Genomic DNA, 24,383 nt, shown 5'->3' with positions numbered 1-24,383 from the left:
AGACACACTCTTCTCGACCTTATCCTGCCCCAAATATAAATTCATAGCACCCTAACATTTTTACAACTGTGGACTTACAAAATCCAAGAAGTTAAGGGGCCTACCCAGTGTTACACAGGTAGTGGAGAGGTGTTCTGCTCAATGGTTAGGTTCATGTCAGGGCTCCGGATTTACAGCTGATAGGAATGTGAGAACAACCTCATGCCATTTCAAACATTTCCAAGTGATACTGAGAGAGATGTTAAAGGTGCAGAATGAAGGTACTGAATGACCTCACAAAGTGGGAATGGTGGGCTCATTTTAACACGAAATTGAAAAATTCATGACAAAAGGACATAATACAAAATGACAACATAATCATTACACTCCCCTCACCCCTAGAAGTAAAAATCATTAGAATCCTCTCTCTCGCCATAATGAAAGGACGAGATGAAGGCTCAGCAGCAGCCCCCGTGAACAACATGGTCAACAGGGTGAAGAGGTGTTACTAAGACGATTTGGTACGACTCAGAGAAGGTAAGAGACAACTCTGCCCTTAGCCTGATGAGGCCAACAGGAAGGAACCACATTTGGGGCAGCCTTTGATAATGTGGCAATGAGAGAGAATCTTCTTTAAGAGGGGACTCCCTGTTGCCAACCTTGAAAACATAAAGATGGGACATTCGTTTACTGGGGCTGTTGCAGAGGGGATGTGCCCAGAGGTTGGGCCACACTGCTTGAGAATTAAAGCACCTTGTATTTCTGAGCTGCTTGCTGCAATCGCCGGATTTTGGGTCTGGGGCAACACAGGTCTTTGTCCGACCTTTCTGGGCAGCGCTTTCTCTTGGGAGCACGTCTGGGGACTGGCTTCTCTGTTTCCACCTTTGCTGGCGTGGCCAAAGGAACATCTCCGTAGGTCCGGTAGCCATCAACCAAGCAGTATGTCTACCCATGCCGGCCCAAGAGTGTTTATGCACACCCTCGGTAGACGACATGGTAGTGACCAGGTGTAGGACGAGAAACGGGAGCCACTGCTGCTGCAAAGAAAATCAGAACTGATCAGTCACTTCTGCTGTGCACAGTCTCCTGCCAGAATTTCCCTCTCTCATGTCTCTCCCAGTTTCTGGCTGAAAACATTTAAGCTACTTGACATCCAAAACACAGCCTTGGCCCATCACCTCTATGAGTCCCTAGAGAAGGGACACTGGCTGCAAAAGCAATCCCTAGAGCCTAGGGCTGCAGCAGATGAGGAAGTCTCTTCACCGTTTCCAGGGAAAACAGTAGAACCCGAAAGTAATTTCAATCATGATCCTCTCCATCTCTCCCTTCCACCACAGAGAAAACATTTCTTGCAGTCTGTCACTTCTGAGGCTTTAATGGAAATGTCTTTCAAGTTTTGGAAAAGAATAATCAAATATAAATTGCTTAAGAACCCCGGCCACCTTGGCAACCCTTTTTGGGCCCCATTTATACTGCCTGTTTCAAACACACTGAACTCTAGGCCTCTCATACTTTTACGTCGATTAGAACAAGGCAAAATCCTGAGGCAGAGTGATCAGGAGACTCAGAACCGGGTTCTGGGTACCAAGTCTTGGCTCACATCAACCCAGCCTCCTGGGACACAATCTCTTCAGCCCTCCAATCTCATTAGCACTTCATCAACCCCCCTTCGTTCTTTTGGTCTTCCCATCAATATGGCATCACCCTCTCCCCTAGTACTCTGCATCTCTTTATGGGATGTTTCTGAGGGGACCGATATAGACATCTACATGACAGCACAGAGGTGCCTGCGTTTGAAGGTGAGGTTCAAGAGTGGCCCCCTTCCTCAAACTGCTCCATTTACCATTTGCCAACAAAAATGCACTTGTCTTTTTCTAAGAGGCCAATCAGGAAAGGGTCTGAATGGAAGCATCCTGTAGCCCAAAGGGGAAGGCTACATTTATAAAGCTCAGAACCGTCCTGCACACTTGTCCAGGGATGACCTTTCACTTCTCCTCAACAGTGAGCACTGTGGGTCACTGAAAGTATCCCAGGTCACTGGTATTACTTAGAGCTGGGAAAGTGTTCAGGTGTATGTGCCACAGGAACACGTGGCAGCCAAGGGAGTTTGTGTGTACACCATGCCTCTTGTACACATGCCCGGTCTCAGTGTACCTGCTTCCCTGCCCTCCCAGGGAATAGAGGACAGGTTAGAGTAAATATAGAAGATGTGGTCAGATATTCTCTCTCAGACAAAAAAAGAGATTGGTATCTGGTGGAGAACTTTCTCCAAGGAAAGAAGTACCCACCAAGGTAGGGAAGTTTCTCTGAGGGAAGCACGTTTGCATAGTTACCTTGCCATGGAAACTGTAAAAAGGCCTATGACGGCATCACTACCCAGTGAGTTCATATGAGGAAACTGTGACTTGAGGGGCAGGCTTCAGGAGGAGGTGCACTTTTGTGGAGGAGAGCAGGGTGGAGGGAGATGTACTCTATCTGGCCCCTCACATCTGGGCCTACCCACCCATGCTCTCGTCTAGTAGACACACTAGGTGTCGTGCGGCAGTGGGGCTGGCACAACCCCAGGGGTGCCAGGAGGGTAAGAGAGTCCCACATTCTGAGTTTGGCTTGAGAGGCAAGATTAACGTAAGAGATAGCTAGGTTGTATGCCACTGACCCTAAGAGGCAGAGATTTGTGTGGCCTGGGGAATCAGGGAAGGCTCCTTGGCAGTGGGCCTGAAGGACAAGTGAGATTTGGACCCATGGGGAAGAGAGGGAAGACATTCCAGTTTAAAAGAATAAAAGAAAAGACACACTCTTCTCGACCATGTCCTTTCCCAAATATAAATTCATAGCACCCTCACATTTTTACAACTGAGGACTTAAAAATACCAAGAGGTTAAGGGGCCTATCCAGTGTTACACAGGTAGTGGAGAGGTGTTCTGTTCAATGGTTAGGTTCATGTCGGGGCTCCAGATTTACAGCTGATAGGAATGTGAGGACAAGCTCATGCCATTTCAAATATTTCCAAGTGATACTAAGAGAGATGTTAAAGGTGCAAAATGAGGGTGCTGAATGACCTCACAAAGTGGAAATGGTGGGCCCATTTTAACATGAAATTGAAAACAAATTCATGACAAAAGGACATAATACAAAATGACAACATAATCATTACAGTCCCCTCACCCCTAGAAGTAAAAATCATTAGATTTCTCTCTCTCTCCACCATGAAAGGATGAGATAAAGGCTCAGCAGTAGCCCCTGTGAAAAACATGGTCAACACTGTGAAGAGGTGTTACTAAGATGATTTGGTCCAACTCAGAGAAGGAAAGAGACAACTCTGCCCTTAGCCTGATCAGGCCCACAGGAAGGAACATTTGGGGCAGCCTTTGATAGTGTGGCAATGAGAGACAACCTTCTTTAGGAGGGGACTCCTTGTTGCTGACCTTGAAAAAGCAAAGATGGGACATTCGTTTAATGGCAGTATTGCAAAGGCGATGTGCCCAGGAGGTAGAGACTGCTTCAACTACCATTTTAGAGGTTGGACCACCCTGGTTGAAAACCACAGCACCTTCTATTCCTAAACTGCTTGAATCAGCGGGTGCACGTTAGGACACGCGAAGTCAGGCCCCATTGGAGCAGACTGCCTTTGGGAGTGGTAGAATGTAAACTGTGAAGGGGAATGCTCTGGAGGAGCTTTGTCATGGCAGGTGGGCCAGCATGAGACCATTCAGATGCTCCAAGGCTCCAGAGATTACTTGGCTGGGAGCATCCCTCTGATGTGGTGGGGGGACTTCTACCTTAATAGGACCTGGCTGGGCATCTGGCGGAGGCAGAATAAATGGTTTATTAACTTACAAGAGTGAGAGACTCACCTGTGGGGTTCCACAAAAGCACTTAAAAAGACTTGTACCTGGATTCTTGGGCCAACCCTAAGAAAACTTATCTAGATGTGGAGTAGGGCTCAGGAAGCTGCACTTTTAATAAGCTTCCTAGGCAGTCCCACCACAGTGGTCCATGGATAGAGTGACCAAATTATTGTGTATTCTCAGTTGCTTTTGGGAATCAAAGTGGGCGATATGAGAAACTGCAGCAGCCCTACGTATAAACAGGGAACATTCAAGGCAAACAGAGGTGTTTAGTTATTCTATGCATGAATCAGATTTCAGAAAAGCTAGCCTGGGTGTTAAAGAGCACAACCCTTATGACAGTCAGACCAGATTCTGTCCTACTTACGTGTGTGATTTTGACCAAGTTCTTTTATCCTTCTGACTGTTTCTTCATATGGAAAAGAGCTATGGCTGTACATTTAGCACAATATTCTCTTTTGGCAAAAGTTGCTCTGGGTCCATTTGTGTTCTCTGCAACTTAATCCTTTCCAGTGTGCAAGTATTTTTAAGTTGTTTGGTGAAGTATTACATTTGACTTTCAACTGTTCATTACTTTGGGCAAAGCTTATGTGGTGCTGCAGAGACTAGAACCTATGCAGAGATAGTGAGAGGATATTATAAGCTTATTCTGCCAGTTTGTAAGAAAAGTTTAACTTTTTCTCCTCTTCCTCCACCTGCCACCAAGAGATGAGAAAGCAGGCAGAGCCTGGAAATGCACACCAAGCAATACTTCTGGGGAGCTAGTTGGAGCACGAGGGCTGCCGCCTGAGCGCAGCTCTGCTGAGCGGGGCGGGTCGGCGGCATGTCCAGCAGCTACTGGCGGAGCCCGAGGGTGTGGGGCGCGGCCCCGGGTGGCGGCTGCACTGGAGCGGCGAGTGAGGGCCAGGGGCCGTTCTGGCGCGGCCGCCCCATTACCAGACTGGCCGAAAGCCCTCCTGGTTCCTTCGCCATTCCCCGCTGCCGGGAGCCGGGAGCAGCCCGGAACCGGGCACCTGCGGCCGCAGCCCGGAGATACACCAGAAATACATCTACACATGGAACAACTCCTACAGAACACCTACTGAACGCTGGCAGAAGACCTCAGACCTTCCAAAAGACAAGAAAGTCCCCACGTACCTGGACATGTGGATGAAAGGCTCTTGGTGCTGTAGCCAAGAGTCAGTTCTGTGCCTCTGAGGTGGGAGGGCCAACTTCAGGACACTGGTCCACAAGAGACCTCCCAGGTCCACATAATATCAAATGGCGAAAATCTCCCAGAGATCTCCATCTCAACACCAGTACCCAGTTTCACTCAACGACCAGCAAGCTAGAGTGCTGGACACGCTATGCCAAACAACAAGCAAGACAGAAACACAAACCCACTCATTTTAGGAGAGAGACTACCCTAAAATCATAATAACTCCACAGACACCCCAAAACACACCACCAGACGTGGACCTGCCTACCAGAAAGACAAGATCCAGCCTCATCCACCAGAACACAGGCACTAGTCCCCTCCACCAGGAAGTCTACACAACCCTCTGAAACAACTTTAGCCACTGGGGACAGACACCAAAAACAACGGGAACTATGAACCGGCAGCCTGCAAAAAGGAGACCCCAAACACAGTAAGATAAGCAAAATGAGAAGACAGAAAAATACACATCAGATGAAGGAGCAAGATAAAAACACACCAGACCTAACAAATGAAGAGGAAATAGGCAGTGTTACTGAAAAAGAATTCAGAATAATGATAGTAAAGATGATCCAAAATCTTGTAAATAGAATAAACTAAATGCAAGAAACATTTAACAAGGACCTAGAAGAACTAAAGATGAAACAAACAATGATGAACAACACCATAAATGAAATGAAAAATACTCTAGATGGGATCAATAGCAGAATAACAGGCAGAAGAACGAATAAGTGACCTGGAAGATAAAATAGTGGAAATAACTACTGCAGAGAAGAATAAAGAAAAAAGAATGAAAAGAACTGAGGACACTCTCAGAGACCTCTGGGACAACATTAAACGCACCAACATTCGAATGATAGGGGTTCCAGAAGAAGAAGAGAAAAAGAAAGGGAATGAGAAAATATTTGAAGAGATTATAGTTGAAAACTTCCCTAATATGGGAAAGGAAATAGTTAATCAACTGCAGGAAGCACAGAGAGTCCCATACAGGATAAATCCAAGGAGAAATATGCCAAGACACATATTAATCAAACTGTCAAAAATTAAATTCAAAGAAAACATATTAAAAGCAGTAAGGGAAAAACAACAAATAACACACAAGGGAATCCCCATAAGGTTAACAGCTGATCTTTCAGCAGAAACTCTGCAAGCCAGAAGGGACTGGCAGGACATATTTAAAGTGATGAAGGAGAAAAACCTGCAACAAGGATTACTCTACCCAGCAAGGATCTCATTCAGATTTGGTGGAGAAATTAAAACCTTTACAGACAAGCAAAAGCTGAGAGAGTTCAGCACCACCAAACCAGCTTTACAACAAATGCTAAAGGAACTTCTCTAGGCAAGAAACACAAGAGATGGAAAAGACCTACAATAACGAACCTAAAAAAATTAAGAAACTGGGAATAGGAACATACATATCGATGATTACCTTAAATGTAAATGGACTAAATGCTCCCCCCAAAAGACACAGATTGGCTGAATGGATACGAAAACAAGACCCATATATATGCTGTCTACAATAGACCCACTTCAGACCTAGAGACACATACAGACTAAAAGTAAGGGGATGGAAAAAGTTATTCCATGCAAATGGAAACCAAAAGAAAGCTGGAGTAGCACTTCTCATATCAGACAAAATAGACGTTAAAATAAAGACTATTAGAAGAGACAAAGAAGGACACTACATAATGATCAAGGGATCGATCCAAGAAGAAGATATAACAATTTTAAATATTTATGCACCCAACATAGGAGCACCTCAATACATAAGGCAAATACTAACAGCCATAAAAGGGGAAATCGACAGTAACACATTCAGAGTAGGGGACTTTAACACCCCACTTTCACCAATGAACAGATCATCCAAAATGAAAATAAATAAGGAAACACAAGCTTTAAATGATACATTAAATAAGATGGACTTAATTGATATTTATAGGACACTCCATCCAAAAACAACAGAATACACCTTTTTCTCAAGTGCTCATGGAACATTCTCCAGGATAGATCATATCTTGGGTCACATATCAAGCCTTGGTAAATTTAAGAAAATTGAAATTGTATCAGGTATCTTTTCCGACCACAATGCTAGGAGACTAGACATCAATTACAGGAAACGATCTGTAAAAAATACAAACACATGGAGGCTAAACAATACACTATTTAATAACGAAGTGATCACTGAAGAAATCAAAGAGGAAATAAAAAAATACCTAGAAAAAAATGACAATGGAGACACGATGACCAAAAACCTATGGGATGCAGCAAAAGCAGTTTTAAGAGGGAATTTTATAGCAATACAATCCTACCTTAAGAAACAGGAAACATCTCGAATAAACAACCTAAACCTGCAACTAAAGCAATTAGAGAAAGAAGAAGCACAACAACAAAAAAAACCAAAATTAGCAGAAGGAAAGAAATCCTAAAGATCAGATCAGAAGTAAATGAAAAAGAAATGAAGGAAACGAGAGCAAAGATCAATAAAACTAAAAGCTGGTTCTTTGAGAAGATAAACAAAATTTATAAACTATTAGCCAGACTCACGAAGAAAAAAAGGGAGAAGACTCAAATCAATAGAATTAGAAATGAAAAAGGAGAAGTAACAACAGACACTGCAGAAATACAAAAGATCATGAGAGATTACTACAAGCAGCTCTATGCCAATAAAATGGACAACCTAGAAGAAATGGGCAAATTCTAGGAAACGCACAACCTGCCAAGACTGAATTAGGAAGAAATAGAAAATATGAACAGACCAATCACAAGCACTGAAATTGAAACTGTGATTTAAAATCTTCCAACAAACAAAAGCCCAGGACCAGGTGGCTTCAGAGGCGAATTCTATCAAACATTTAGAGAAGAGCTAACACCTATCCTTCTCAAACTCTTCCAAAATATAGCAGAGGGAGGAACACTCCCAAATTCATTCTACGAGGCCACCATCAACTTGATACCAAAACCAGACAAGGATGTCAAAAAGAAAGCAAACTACAGGCCAATATCACTGTTGAACACAGATGCAAAAAACCTCAACAAAATACTAGCAAACAGAATCCAACAGCACATTTAAAGGATCATACACCATGATCAAGTGAGGTTTATTCCAGGAATGCAAGGATTCTTCAATATACACAAATCAATCAATGTGATAAACCATATTAACAAATTGAAGGAGAAAAACCATATGATTATCTCAATAGATGCAGAGAAAGTTTTGACAAAATTCAACACCCATTTATGACAAAAACCTTGCAGAAAGTAGGCATAGAGGGAACTTTCCTCAACATAATAAAGGCCATATATGACAAACCCACAGCCAACACCATCCTCAATGGTGAAAAACTGAAAGCATTTCCACTAAGATCAAGAACAAGACAAGGTTGCCCACTCTCACCACTCTTATTCAACATAGTTTTGGAAGTTTTAGCCACAGAAATCAGAGAAGAAAAGGAAATAAAAGGAATCCAAATCGGAAAAGAAGAAGTAAAGCTGTCACTGTTTGCAGATGACATGATACTATACATAGAGAAACCTAAAGATGCTATCAGAAAACTACTAGAGCTAATCAATGAATTTGGTAAAGTTGCAGGGTACAAAATTAATGCACAGAAATTTCTGGCATTCCTATACACTAATGATGAAAAATCTGAAAGTGAAATCAAGAAAACACTCCCATTTACCAATGCAACAAAAAGAATAAAATATCTAGGAATAAACCTACCTAAGGAGACAAAAGACCTGTATGCAGAAAATTATAGGATACTGATGAAAGAATTAAAGATGATACAAATAGATGGAGAGATATACCATGTTCTTGGATTGGAAGAATCAACATTGTGAAAATGACTCTACTACCCAAAGCAATCTACTGATTCAATGCAATCCCTATCAAACTACCACTGGCATTTTTCACAGAACTAGAACAAAAAATCTCACAATTTGTATGGAAACACAAAAGACCCCGAATACCCAAAGCAATCTTGAGAACGAAAAACGGAGCTGGAGGAATCAGGCTCCCTGACTTCAGACTATATTACAAAGCCACAGTAATCAAGACAGTATGGTACTGGCACAAAAACAGAAAGAGAGGTCAATGGAACAGGATAGAAAGCCCAGAGATAAACCCACGCACATATGGTCACCTTATCCTTGATAAAGGAGGCAGGAATATACAGTGGAGAAAGGACAGCCTCTTCAATAAGTGGTGCTGGGAAAACTGGACAGGTACATGTCAAAGTATGAGATGAGATCACTCCCTAACATCATCTACAAAAATAAGCTCAGAATGGATTAAAGACCTAAATGTAAGGTCAGAAATTATCAAACCCTTAGAGTAAAACATAGGCAGAATACTCTATGACATAAATCACAGCAAGATCCTTTTTGACCCACCTCCTACAGAAATGGAAATAAAAACAAAAATAAACAAATGGGACCTAATGAAACTTAAAAGCTTTTGCACAACAAAGGAAACCATAAACAAGACCAAAAGACAACCCTCAGAATGGGAGAAAATATTTGCCAATGAAGCAACTGACAAAGAATTAATCTCCAAAATTTACAAGCAGCTCATGCAGCTCAATAACAAAAAAACAAACAACCCAATCCAAAAATGGGCAGAAGACCTAAATAGACATTTCTCCAAAGAAAATATACAGACTGCCAACAAACACATGAAAGAATGCTCAACATCATTAATCATTAGAGAAATGCAAATCAAAACTGCAATGAGATATCATCTCACACCAGTCAGAATGGCCATCATCAAAAAATCTAGAAACAATAAATGCTGGACAGGGTGTGGAGAAAAGGGAACACTCCTGCATTGCTGGTGGGAATGTGAGTTGGTACAGCCACTATGGAGAACAGTATGGAGGTTCCTTAAAAAACTACAAATAGAGCTACCATATGACCCAGCAATCCCACTACTAGGCATATACCCTGAAAAAACCATAATTCAAAGAGAGTCAAACCATAACTCAAAAACAGTCATGTACCAAAATGTTCATTGCAGCTCTATTTACAATAGCCCGGAGGTGGAAACAACCTAAGTGCCCATCATCAGATGAATGGATAAAGAAGATGTGGCACATATATACAATGGAATATTACTCAGCCATATAAAGAAACGAAATTGAGCTATTTGTAATGAGGTGGATAGACCTAGAGTCTGTCATACAGAGTGAAGTAAGTCACAAAGAGAAAGACAAATACCGTATGCTAACACATATATATGGAATTTAAGAAAAAAAATGTCATGAAGAACCTAGGAGTAAGACAGGAATAAAGACAAAGAACTACTGGAGAATGGACTTGAGGATATGGGGAGGGGGAAGGGTGAGCTGTGACAAAATGAGAGAGAGGCATGGACATATATACACTACCAAACGTAAGGTAGATTGCTAGTGGGAAGCAGCCGCATAGCACAGGGATATCAGCTTGGGCCTTTGTGACCACCTGGAGGGATGGGATAGGGAGAGTGGGAGGGAGGGAGTTGCAAGAGGGAAGAGATATGGGAACATATGTATATATATAACTGATTCACTTTGTTATAAAGCAGAAACTAACACACCATTGTAAAGCAATTATACCCCAATAAAGATGTAAAAGAAAAAAAAATAACAATACTTCTGTGTCAGTTTGCCTTTTATTCCTCTCCCAGTACTTCACAGAGAGATTTCACCAAAAGTGCCTAAGCTTGCCATGGCCATTGTTGTGAAGAAAGTTTCTCTCTATTGCTAGTTACATCCCCTTTTCCTTCTCCTGGGTGCTTAATGGATGTTTGTGGGCAGGGAATAAAATTTAAACTAAAACATCAAAACAAAAAACAAGAAAACAATTGTTCAAGTGTTATTATTATTTTTTTTACATCTTTATTGGATTTCCTCCTTTACCTGATTCCTTTTAGATGTAAACATTTATACGGTGATCCTATGGTAAAGTTTTTTGTGAGTCACCAGTTTGTTCTATATGTCAAACAACCTAGTGCCTTCCACATATTCTTCTCCTGTAACTCAGAGCAGAACAAGACAGGAAACGTGTACTCTCTCAGAGACAAGACTCTGCCAACATAGGCCAACTTCCTGAGAAGATGAGGGTTCCCATATTTTTAATTTGCTGGTAACTTATTGTAAAGGCAGACTTATTTTGTTCTTTGTTTGTTTTGACGGGACACCTAAGTTAGCTTGAAATTACCTTTGATTTCAAACTCAAGACTAAACTTTATCAGACAGAACAGGAATCTGCCCAGTTCTGCCACTTGCTAACCAGGTAACATTGGGAAAGTAACAGTAACTGAGTGTTTGCTACTAAAGCACCCTTCAAACTGCTTTATTTAGATTCATCCATTTAATCCTCAAAAAAAACCTTTGAGGTGAGACCCAAGGAGACAAAGTAACTGTGTGAGAGAACAAGTAACCCACTCAAGATCACAGAGCTGGTAAGACAAAGAACTAGGATTAAACCAAGTAACCTTTTTGCCAGACCCTGTACTCTTAACCACTTTACTGGTGGGTTTAAAATTTTTTTAATGTAACCCACTATAAGAAATATGTTCTACAGGGCTTCCCTGGTGGCACAGTGGTTGAGAGTCCGCCTGCCGATGCAGGGGACACGGGTCTGGGAAGATCCCACATGCTGCGCAGCAGCTGGGCCCGTGAGCCATGGCCGCTGAGCCTGCGCGTCCAGAGCCTGTGCTCCGCAACGGGCAACGGGAGAGGCCACAAGGGGGAGAGGCCCGCGTACCGCAAAAAAAAAAAAAAAAAGAAATATGTTCTACAACACAACCCAATACATATATATTTTATCAATGAAGACTCACCTATAACTTGAGAGTCTTTGTTATATGTATAATTGAAACCAAATTTTATGAAAATATACTTATTCATTTCATGCAGTACACTGGTATTTTTCTACTGTATTTTATTGTTTACAATTGCTTGTCAATCCTCACCAAACTGATTTCAATTTCCACTGAGACTCATGACCTGAACTTTGAAAAACAAGGTACTACATTTCTTTTTACCACCATGGGAATTTTGTGAGGATTAAATATGATAATGTGTACAAAACCTTTAGCACAATGCCTGAGACAGACTGTGCACCCAGTGCATGATAGTGATTATTACTGATCTTGTAAATTAGCAGTAAGTAAGGGAGGCAAGGACACTTAGGGGGAAAACCTGACTGGAGTATAGGTGAATTTATGGCCTGTTGGCATCTTTCCCGGGCAGTGAGATAGGGAATTTCCCCGGTATTTTAAATTAATATTGTAATGGAAATCCACATTTAGAAAGAGACCTGGCTTGTAGCTAACTCTGATTTCCTCTTCTTCACTATAAAGGGCAATATATAAGTTGCTATGCCTCTCTGCTGGAACCCTCAGTAAACCCAATTTTTTCATTTATGTTCCCATCCCACACTACTCTGGACACTATGAGCTTTACGAAATTGGTCTTCAGCTGGGGAGGTACACTCATTTCCTATTGATGCTTTATTAATTATCACTACCTTAGTGGCTTAAAACAACACAAACTTATTATCTTACAATTCTAGGGCTCACAAATCTGAACCAGATCTTACTGGGCTAAAAGCCTTTCTGCTGGCTCTGGGAGACAATCCCTTTATGTTTTCCAGCTTCTTTTTAGATGCCAGTATTCCTTGGCTCTTCTTCCATCTTTAAAGCCTGCAACAGCAGGTTGACTCCTTCTCACATCAAATCACTCTAACTCTGACACGGATTCTTCTTCCCTGAATCTTCTGCCTTCGTCTTCCATCTATAAAGGATCCTTGTGATTATACTGGGTCTACCTGATAATCCAGAATAAGTTCCCTATTTTAATATCTTTGATTTAATCACATCGGCAAAGTCCCTTTTGCCATGTAAGGTAACATTCAGAGGCTCTGGTGATTAGGATGTGGACATTTGGAGGGGCAAGAGGGTCAACTATTCTGCCCAGCACAGGAGACAAACCTTACAAAATAGCAAATAAGATTTAACAACAACAACAATAACACATAACATTTATTGAACATTTACCATACAGTAGGCGTTGTGCTGAGTGCTTTACTTGCTAACTCATTTCCTTGTTGAGAAACCAAGGTTCCAAAAGATCAGAGTGTCAAACCTAGGTGTGCCTGACTTCAAAGGTCATGCTCTCAACCACTTGACTACATAGTTAGGTACTAGATGTGTGTACAGTTAGTGGTTTGCAACTTCTCCCCAGCAAGTACTCCTTTTTGTCTTTCCCCACAAGAACCATATTTTGAAAAATTCTGTATGTTAATTTTTTTCATTAACCAAAGAATTGTAACAGCTGATAGCTTTGAGCTAACCTCTTTGCCTCTTTGGATTTATATAGTTCCAGCCAAATAATGCAACTTAATATTTTATTTAACATATTTTGGCATCATTTTGGGATACTGAAGCATAACCCACTTTGTAGATGCCTAGGAGTTCAGAGAAGAAGGAGATCAATGGGGGTGGGTGGAGCAGTCAGAAGAAATAGGGTCTGACTTCAGTCTCAAAGAAGCAGAAATTTCAGATAGACTAGAGAAGAGAGAAGATCATGAATGAGAAGTGAGAACAAGTACATGTAGGAATGAGACATAGGGAGCTTGTTAGGATAACTGGAAAAAAGAAATTAAAGAAGAATAAATAAAACATTGAGGCTTTGAAAGATAGGTAAATAAAGTTAAATTTAACCAGACAGGAAAATGCAGAAGCTGGAAAATTTCTGAGCAGGAGCCCTTGGGCTTGGGGAGATTAATCGGCTAGAACAAAGAGCATGAAAGGAGGAAGTGAGAGACTGGCAATTGTAATTCACCTTCCAGGAGGGAAATTGGTGGCTGGGAGGCATAGAGAGGGGTAGAGACTAACTTTTCACTATACCCCTTTCGATTCTCCTAAATTTTATACAATCTACATGTATGAACTAATGTAATATATAGATACACATGTAATACATACACACATGTAATGTATATAATGTATAAGTAACATATAGAAGCAGACATGTATGTAAGACTATCATTACTGACCCAAAATACCATATAATAAAACTACACATCTACTTTTAGCACACTTAAGAATTAAGGATAAACCACTCCTCAGTTGTACTCTGCACCCCGCAACGCCTGCCCTGAGTAGAGCAACTTCAGCGATTTTCTCATTGGTTTAAAAAATTGATCCTTTAGTCTCTGTCTACCTACCTCATCCTAAGCATCAACTCCAGGTTGGGCTGCTGCCCAAGCAATTATATATTGCTCTTACATGTTTGCCCAACTTGAACGAGAACCTACTTCAGAACTGACTCAGAAATCTCACAGGATGTTGTCATTCACCCCCAGGATCAATGATCAATAAGAGAGTTATAAGGTCTATTCCTCCTGACCCAGCTCAACGTCCTGACTCAGACAATGCCTGCTAGCTGGCCTCATCCCCACACCCTAGGCTCCACTTCATCACCAGTGTATTGGCATCAATATTTATCTTTTCAAAGGAAATTTTTTATCTCATAAATCAATAGGTATCCTGTTGTTATCAGTTGTTTTGTTTTTAAGAGCTAATTAATGAAATAACTTCATCAACGATTTTGTGGGAAGATGTTGAACCTTTGTACTTTCTGAATAATCTATGTTTTATTTGTAGTGTTAGAAAGCTCAGCAGTGAAAGCAAGTACCCCATAATGCCCAGGCACACAACCTGCTGCATTAGTGCTCTGAGCAGTAACTGAGACAAATGGAGGACTATAGAATTATTCTAATGTTTTGAGGTTTAGGGAGAGTTGCATTAGAAAACAATTCCTTAGTCATACTGTGACTTCATTACATTCAAAGCCATAGTGGCTAGCTCTTATAGTTTAGAAGTTATACATGAAGATTAGATAAATAAATACAAGATACAGCAGGCAGAGGAGAGAGATAATAAACCAAAACTGACTGACACAGCTAGATCCTAAAAGCCAGTTTGGTTACTCTTTGAACATTTTTTTGCAATTTTCATGTGTAAGATAACATGCTATATTGTACGAATGAAAGTGTTACATCTAATTATTTGATCTGCCTGTCTTATGTTAGTCAGTGGAGAAATATTTATTGAGCTCCACACAGATGAGTAATTTTAGAAACCATGTTAGTAGGGAAACATCCAAGGGTGGAATAAGTGCTAAGCCTCTAAAAACTGTTCTCTCTTTTCTTAAAACTCCTGGGAGGCAGGAAATACCCTGTGTTTTTCTATATGTGCCTTGTCCAGTGTTCAACCTCAAATGACACTAAACTAGAATAAAGAAAACCTTAAAGAAGAGCCATGATTCAAAACTAAAATTAATTAGTATGTCACAGTTCATAAAGTACTTCCCTTACGGATGAGGAAAGCAAGTTTCAGTAAGGATAAGCAATGCAGGTACTAAAATAGAGACTGGGGTTAAAACCAAACATGATCTTGTTAACGTGTTTTTATATGTGTGATTAAGGCCAAGCCTTTGCCCATCTACCCACAAATTATAGATAAGATGTTACAAACTCATATTATGGAACCTGACTCTTAAAACATTTTATTGCCCAGAGTGTAGTGAGGTACAGACTTCATTCACCATGCTATTGCTTCTTTGAAATGTGCAGACCCACCAGTTGTCCTGGTGGGACATGGTTCTCATTCTTGGATTTTGTAGCCCTCTCTAAAATGTACCAAAAGCTCTCTGGAAACAGCTAAAAATCATTCTCTCCTTTGAACTGACCTTCAGATCACCTCTTTCTGTAAGTTTTTCTCAATCATTTACACTCTACAAAATAATAGTGATTAAATTCCTCATTCACTAACTCTCTGGTAACCTCCATACTGCAGCATGAATATAATTGAACCTCTTTACTGTGTTTCTGTTAAATATCTGTGTGCATAAACATATGTACACTCTGCTACGTTTCCAATGATAGCTTCTTAATAACAGATATTTCAGGCATTTAATTCAGATGTATGCACCATTTGAGTACTCACTAAATAAAAATATATACAATGCTTTTATTCTAATAAGTTCATTACCTCATCACAAAGCAAATATAAAGAAAGCTGCAAATTTATGATAGTCGGCTCTGACTTTTACATGTATAGGTCCTGGTTTTACTGTGATTCTAGGATACTATATCGTGTACCTCATTAATAAGGGCCCTCTGATAAACCTGAAATAAACCATCTGGTTTACTCCCAGTTCTATCACCTTTTACTTGTAATACTTGAAGCTAGTCAATCTACTCTTAGACTTAGTTTTCCCATCTTTAAAATGGGAATTGTTGGGGAGAACACTTACCACCATCCCCTCATTCCAGGTATTTTCTTCCAGGAGGAGTTCTTTCACTGGAATAACGTACCCAGGCTCTCGCTGTACCATCCATTCCCCTTCCCTCATCAGGCCAGTACTCCTTCCTAGGGGAAGAGAAGTATCTTACCTGACTTGTAGGTTTGGTAACATAGTACCTCATCTTTTTTTCTTTGGAATCTTCCTGCCTTTATAATAGCATTTATTAGCCCCATCATATCTTTGGAATCTTCCTGCCTTTATAATAGCATTTATTAGCCCCATCATATCTCAATAGGGGTAATAGTTACAACACAAGCTTGTCTTAATGATATTGTATTTGGTAGAATGTAAAACATTTTTATGCGTGAGAAGTTAGTATTTCAATTTTAATACTTCTTTCATCTATTTCATAATAAGTTTTTAAAGAAGATTGATATATTCATTCAATCAGATGACTAAGTTTTCACTAAATCTACTAAAAGGAATAAACTTAATACCTAATTATGCTTGAAATAAAATATCTTCCATCCAACATATTCAGTTGTACATGGTTTCTTTAATAATATTTTAATTTTCTAAATAGGTGAAAGAAAATACTACTGCTGCTTAGACTACAGTCTAAGAGTTTAGAGATACAGTTTTAGATTTAGAGAGTTATCAGAATATTGGCTGCAAAGATTTTTAAAAATCTGGTACTTTTGTCATAATTTTACCTTTGTGTTGGTGTATTAAGTGAGTTACTCTATGGAAATTGCTTAGAAGAGTCCCTGACACGTAGCAAGCATTATATAAGTGTTAGGTTGTTGTTTGTTTTTTTTTAATTAATTAATTTATTTATTTATTGGCTGCATTGTGTCTTCGTTGCTGTGCGCGGTCTTTCTCTAGTTGCGGTGAGAGGCAGCTACTCTTTGTTGCGGTGTGTGGGCTTCTCATTGCGGTGGCTTCTCTTTGCTGTGGAGCACAGGTACTAGGCACGTGGGCTGCAGTAGTTGTGGCACGTGGGCTCAGTAGTTGTGACTTGCAGGCTCTAGAGAGCTGGCTCAGTAGTTGTAGTGCACGAGCTTAGTTGCTCCACAGCATATGGGATCTTCCCGCACCAGGGCTTGAACCCGTACCCCCTGCATTCGCAGGCGGATTCTTAACCTATAAGTCTTAGTTATTATTGCTGTTGTCGATATTGTTGTTGTTGTTGCTGTTTTAGAAATTCAGTACCTCATGTCCATATCCCCATAATCCACAAAGGACTTGAAGGGTGATATTATGGTCAACCAGAATCTCTTCCTCAGGAGTTCTGGGCTATGAAAAAGAAACTACACCATAGCTAAGTTCCTAGAGAAGTTAGAGGAGCCAGTTCTTTAACTGAAATGCAGACAGTGAGGGCTCCAGGCTGGGTAATAACTGCTCTATGAATCTGCCAATGTCTTCTATCCAAAGATCACCAGGAACACATCTGCAGTTCTATAAATCTGGGTTTACTGACTCATTGCAAGCAGGAGTTATGTGTACCATGAGGAATCAGGACATCTCAGTAAGAGGATGTTAGAAATAATTTATTATAGGATTTGGACTTCTTGTAGGTGATTCTGAGGAGCATTCAAGGAAACGGGTATCTTCCCTGCATTGGATGCTGTCTGGAAGCAGGAGTGATCCTCTGATCAGGTATCTCAATAATTTATATCTAGACAGTGAGAATAATGAAATTGAGATAAAGCTATAATTGGTAAAGAAGAAGCAGGCACTTATTATTAGCCAGGAAAGGGCAATGTTTGCTCATTTTTGTGGTTTGAACAATGTTTTTACCTCTGTCTGTTCAAACATGATAATGAAGTGGTCTTATTTTTTCTTGCTCCACTACAGTGACAAAATAGTCCTATCTGAGGTTGGTGTTCTATGAAAGTGTTTATATTGAACAGGAGAATGCCACAGATTCACTGGGAGTGCCAGGCCAGCTCCCAGCTAATAAGGGCTGCTTTTCTCTTTCTTAAACTAGGTAAGAATGTTGCTTGAAGGGCAGAGATGGCCAGGATAATAACTATTATTATTATTATTTACATAGATTGACAGGTTTATAACTTATAAAGTTCTTTTATATTCATTGCATAACTTGAGTCTCTCAGAACAATCCTGGGAGACAGGTAGGCTATAGGGCCTCCACATCGCACAACTCTCGGGGGCCCATTCATAATGTATTCCACGTGAATGGCACCTCCCCAGTGTGAACAGTGTCCTTGGCAGGAGTTGTGCAACAAGGTTTCCCTGGCAGGGCAGACATTTCTATTCCTTTTTACAATTATAAAAATTAAGTCAAAGAAGCTGTCTGAGTGTTCCTTAGTTCCCAATAAACCTTAGAGTTCTCTCTGGCAACCTGTTCAGCTGCTGACATTGGATCCCTGCTTCAGTCATGTTTCTGATTCCAAATTGCACCAGCTGGCGCTGTTATGACCTAGACCAGTGGTCCCCAACCTTTTTGGCACCAGGTACCGGTTTTGTGAAACATAATTTTTCCCCGGACTGGGTGGGGGGGATGGCGAGCAATGGGGAGCAGCAGATGAAGCTCCGCTCGCTTGCCAGCCGCTCACCTCCTGCTGCGCGGCCCAGGTCCTAAGAGGCCTGTGCACCTGTACCAGTCTGCGGCCCGGGGGTTGGGGACTCCTGAACTAGACTATTGGCTACTACAATAAGAAAAGCTCTGCCTTCTTCCACAACTTTGTCTATGCTTGCCCAAAAAAGGATACTAAAAATGGTACTGAACTTATAATCTCTTTCATATAGCCACTGCCTAAAGCAGAAAAAAAAAAGTGTGTCTTTGTCTGTGTGTGTGTGTGTGTGTGTATGTGTATTGCCTAAAAACTATATCTTAGTATATTTTGCCTACAAGCTAGGAGTGACAGATGGAGAAAATGATTTTGAGTTCTGAAGACATTTGAAAAAGCAATATCCTGTTTAATTCAGGAGCTAAAATTTTTAAATGCAGACTGAGCTACTGGTAACACATCTTTCCACACTCTTGGAAACCTGCCAAGTAAAATGTCAAAAGAAAATGGAATTTCCCACGAAATGTCCATTAATAATAAATTTTTGTCCATCACTGTCTTTTTGTAGCTGGGAAATTCCCTCTTGCTACTAAATTCCTCTCCTGAGACATCATATAAAGTGAAACTGAAAATGTAATACCCTAGTGATACAGCAAGCACTTCCCGGAAAGAATATGAGCTTTAATTCAAATAGATTTGTGCAGGAATCATGTCTCTGTAGTTCAAAAACTCTATGACTTTGGGCAGTTTGCCTTACCTCTCTTCATTAAATTACCATGCAGTCTTCTTTCCCCTAATTTCTGAGTGTGCCCTGGACTTCTCTATCAGAACATTTATCACACTCTACTGTAATTGTATGCTTAGGTTCTCTCTCCCTTAGAACATTAAAAGCATTTTAAGGACAGAGACCATGTGTCTTTTGTTATCCCTGTATTTCCAGCACCTAGCATTATGGCACATAATATTTGTTAAATTTATTTATTGTCTTAGGGAAGGTGAACTGGAGATCTGAAGAATCAGGAAGCCTTACTTCTCATTTACATACCTTTTTATAATTCTTGTGGTTCTTTGTTATGGCAGTCCCTGGAAACTAATACACCCAGGTACAGCTTTTTAAAACTTTTTATTTGGAGATAATAATAGACTCACAGGAAGTTGTAAAAATAATACAGAGAGGTCCCACATATCCTTCACCCATTTTCCCCCAATGGTTACCAGATGCTTTCAGACCAAAGAATAGAAAAAACTAGAATATGAGATGTTTTAAATTCTTGCATTTGTACTTTTTTAAGTGGTTTATTTTTCAACTTTTCTGTCTTGTTTCTAATTTAAAGGACTATGAGATATATCCCCTCTTTTTTTGGATTTCCTTCCCATTTAGGTCACCACAGAGCATTGAGTAGAGTTCCTTGAGCTATATACAGTAGGTTCTCATTAGTTATCTATTTTATACATAGTAGTAATAGTGTATATATGTCAATCCCAATCTCCCAATTCATCCCACCCCCCCCCACTTCCTCCCTTGGTGTCAATACATTTGTCCTCTACATCTGTGTCTCTATTTCTGCTTTGCAAATAAGATCATCTATACCATTTTTCTAGATTCCACATATAAACGTTAATATATGATATCTGTTTTTCTCTTTCTGACTTACTTCACTCTTTATGACAGTCTCTGGCTCCATCCACGTCTCTACAAATGACCCAATTTCATTCCTTTTTATGGCTGAATAATATTCCATTGTATATATATACCACATCTGTTTTATCCATTCCTCTGTCCATGGACATTATATGTATACATATAGCTGATTCACTTTGCTGTACAGTAGAAATTAACACAACATTGTAAAGCAACTATACTCCAATAAAAATTAATTTTTTAAAAAATTAGAAAAATAAATAAATAAAAAGAACTTACAGGAATAAAAGGCATTGAAGTTAAAAAAAACAAGCAAAACAAAAAAACAGACTATGAGAGATTTCAAGCATGCCATTTCAAGCTACCATGTCCCTAAAACAGCACATGCAGATATAAATAACCTTTATTCTCAGTAAATGGAAAATATGACTTAATATGATTCTACAGAATTTTGAATAGATGAATTCAACATATAGGTGTGAGGCTTGTTTTTTAGCCTGATTTGCATAATTATTTTCATGTTTTTTGTTTCTCATTTAGTTGATGTAGTTTAGCATCAGTAATCTTTAGGTTTCCTGTCATTAGCCATTCATTATGGGCATTAATTAAACAATGTACATATCACTAAGAATACATATTTTTTAAGCTGTATAATGGTGAAACTATCATGAAAGCTAAAGTTTGAGGTTGTGATAAAAAAATTGAAGCCAGATATTTAGAAGGTCTGCAATAAAAAGAATCTTAGCATTTAAATGAGTTTAGAAGCACTGAAATACAGGAATCAGCAGATCAATATTATACTATCTATCTCGAAAAGAAATGAAAGAAGGTGTGTGGAAAAACAGCACTCTCATTTGTCTGTAGAAAAAGAAAACTGGAACAACCTCAGTGAAGGTCAATTCAACAATACAAACCAAAATTACAAATGAACATAACTCTTTTGTCCAGCAGTTCAGCTTCTAGGGCATATATATGGATACACTTACACATGTATGAAATGACATATGTAATGATTACTTATTGCAGCATAATTTGTAACAGTAAATATGTGGAAACCAGCTAAGTGTCCACCAATGAGGGGTAAATTATGGCATATCCATCATTTAAAAAAAAAAAAAGTTGAGAAAGCTTTTTATGCATTTGTATGGAAAGATATCTGAAATAGATTACTAAGTGAAAGACAAGCAAGTTGAACAGGTATATACTGTAATACTAATTAAATAAAAGTAAGAGACATAATATACACCCACATGTATTATTTATTTTGTATTTAAACCTATTAACCTTTTATTGAAGTATAACATATATATATATACAGAAAAGTGCACATTGTGTAACCTCAAAGAATTTTCATAACTGAACATACCCATGCAACTGGCACCAAGAGTCTAGGTCCTAGATAAAGAAACAGAACATTTCTATCACCCCAGAGGCCTCATCCTGTCCCTTCTAGTCACTATGACCACTCTACAAGAGTAGACATTATCCGGATTTCTAAAAGCATAGGCTAGTTTTGCTTGTTTTTGTACTTAATAGGAATTGACTCATAAAATGTATACTCTTCTGTGTCTAGCTTTTTCATCCAGTATTGTATTTGTGCAATTCATCAATATTGCACACTGCTCAATATCATTGCTGTTTAGTATCCCACTGTGTAAAAAAATGGGCCACAAATCATTTACCCATTCTACTATTTATGGATATTTGGGTAATTTCCAGTTTGAAGCTATTATAAATAGCACTACTATGAACTTTCTAGTATATGCATATGCATGTCCATATACCTAGGCAAGGAATTGCTGAGGATCTGCATATCTGCAATTTTAATAGTACTGCCATACAGTTTGCAAAATTGATTGTACCAATTGACACTCCCACCAGCAATGTGCAAGAGCTCCAATTGTTACAAAACCTCACCCACACTTGCTATATTCTGTCTTTTTAATTTTAATTATTCTTGTATTTGTGTAGTGATACTGCACTGTGGTTTTAACTTGCAGTTCTCTAATGACTGATGAGGTCGAGCACCTTTTCACATGCATTTACTATTTGCTATTTAGATATACCCTTGTGTGAAGTATCTAGGTGTTTTGCCTAATTTTCTATTGAATTATCTGTCTGTTACACTTTTAAATTTTGAACCATGTGAATACTAATTTTCAAAAATTTTAAAGTAATGTAATTAAAAATATATATAAATTTTATAGTGCTCTATGCTGCATGTTCTCTCCTTCGAGATTTATAATATACTAGTATTTCAGAAGCTCTAAAAAGTCTTAAAATTTTCACCACACAACAGTCGGAGAAACGCTGTTTCCATGCTTGTCTAATTTTTAGTTTTCATGGAATTAATAATTGCTTTCTTTTTTTACTTGCTTATATTTTTAAGTTCTCTCGAATTTTATCACGTATTTCATTAGATCTATCAAACATCTATCAATATAACTACCCAAATACTCAAAATTAGTAATCTAAATAAATTCAATTACACTAACCAGTCTTTCTTCTTGGAGTCTGCCATCTTCCTTCTCCGGTGAAAATGACTGCTCTCTAATTCTGCCACATATCTTTCACCCTGGAATTTCCCTTCACATTCTCCTGGTCCTTTTTTCTGGGTCCCACGTCTTTCTCTTTCTTGTCTTGCTCTCATGTTTCGTTGGAGCACATCCTCTAGTAACTTTCCCTTAAAAAAAAGGTGGATGGATGGATGGAAAATAAATGTTTTCATCCTTGTATATGTGAAAATGTTTTTATTCTACTCTTACTCTTGATGGGTAGTTTGACTATAGGATTCTAGGTTGGAAGTTATTGTCTTACAAAACTTGAAATTTCACTGTAGTGTTTTAGCATAAAAGTGTTATTGTTGAGAAACCCAATGCCATTCTAATTCTCATCCGTTTATTCCTGCTTCTTCCCTCTGAAAACTTTTATTCTTAGTTTTCTGATCTTTTTAATGGTGTGCTTTAACATAGGTCCTTTTTCAGTCACTGTGGGTAGCTGGTGGGTCCTTTAAATATGAAGGATTTTATTTATTCATTATTCTCTTTATTCTTAGTGTTCTCTTTATTCTTAGTGTTCTGATCTTTTTAATGGTGTGCTTTAACATAGGTCCTTTTTCAGTCACTGTGGGTAGCTGGTGGGTCCTTTAAATATGAACATCTTTGTCTTTTGGTCCTGGAAGAAATTCTTGAATTATTATTTTGATCATTTCCTCCCTTCTTAATTTTTGTTCTCTTTCTCTAGAATTCTGTTTGTAAACTGACTGGATGAATGAATGGGAAAAGTTTTCTGAGCACTCTGTAGCAAAAAGCTTATTAAGGAATGAACCACAGATTATCAGACCATATCTTTAAAGCTAAGTATTTTATTTTAAATTATCAAATTTTAAAACACACTCTTTCATTACAGCTTCCATTTATTGTAAAATGTAACACTGCTACTCTCATTTCAGGCAATACAAAAATACAGGAAGCACTGATTTTCTGTAGGCAGAAATCCCTGATTGAAGTCAGGCATTCCCTATTACTTTTGCTTTAGAATTCATTAAATGCCTAGCATGGACTTGGTATTGTGTATAATATTTGCACCACACTTTGCAAAATAGCCATTTCAGGTGTAGAAAAGTGTTTGTTTAAGGTAAAAAGATCTTTGCAGTCTTTTTTGGTTGGCATTAAACACCGCATTCTTCCCAGATCTATAAGAAAGAAATGTTTGCAGTCTTACCTGGAATCAAGGGAGGGACTCTCTCAAGGTTACTTTTCAATCTCTGTCTGTAATTATGGACGTCAGGAGAGAAAAAAAAAAGTCAGAAAAATAGGTCCCTAGTAGAGAAGCACTCAACAGGAACTAAACATCTGAACGTTTAGACAGGATTAAACTCTGACAGGGCTT

The 24,383-nt window shown here is 39.2% G+C and overlaps 1 protein-coding gene across 5 annotated transcripts in view; it reads right to left on the bottom strand.

The window, feature by feature from the left end:
- Positions 1-24,383, bottom strand: part of LOC137210241 (uncharacterized) — a 35,303-nt gene that overhangs the window by 10,012 nt on the left and 908 nt on the right. The window contains exons 2-6 of one of the 5 annotated variants that reach the window (XM_067711889.1): positions 24,216-24,262; positions 22,988-23,175; positions 20,506-20,671; positions 16,326-16,441; positions 733-1,016 (exon numbers count right to left, since the gene is read on the bottom strand). In XM_067711889.1, coding sequence (XP_067567990.1) covers positions 733-1,016; positions 16,326-16,424 — 383 coding nt within the window. In that variant the 5' untranslated portion in view covers positions 16,425-16,441; positions 20,506-20,671; positions 22,988-23,175; positions 24,216-24,262. Of the gene's footprint in view, positions 1-732; positions 1,017-16,325; positions 16,442-19,799; positions 20,672-22,987; positions 23,176-24,215; positions 24,263-24,383 lie in introns of those variants that run through there. The other 4 variants (XM_067711891.1, XM_067711892.1, XM_067711893.1 and 1 more) reach the window with 4 other exon arrangements.

Source organism: Pseudorca crassidens, chromosome 17, assembly GCF_039906515.1.
Source record: "Pseudorca crassidens isolate mPseCra1 chromosome 17, mPseCra1.hap1, whole genome shotgun sequence".
Lineage (NCBI taxonomy): Eukaryota > Metazoa > Chordata > Mammalia > Artiodactyla > Delphinidae > Pseudorca > Pseudorca crassidens.
This window is presented reverse-complemented; position numbering and strand designations above follow the sequence as displayed.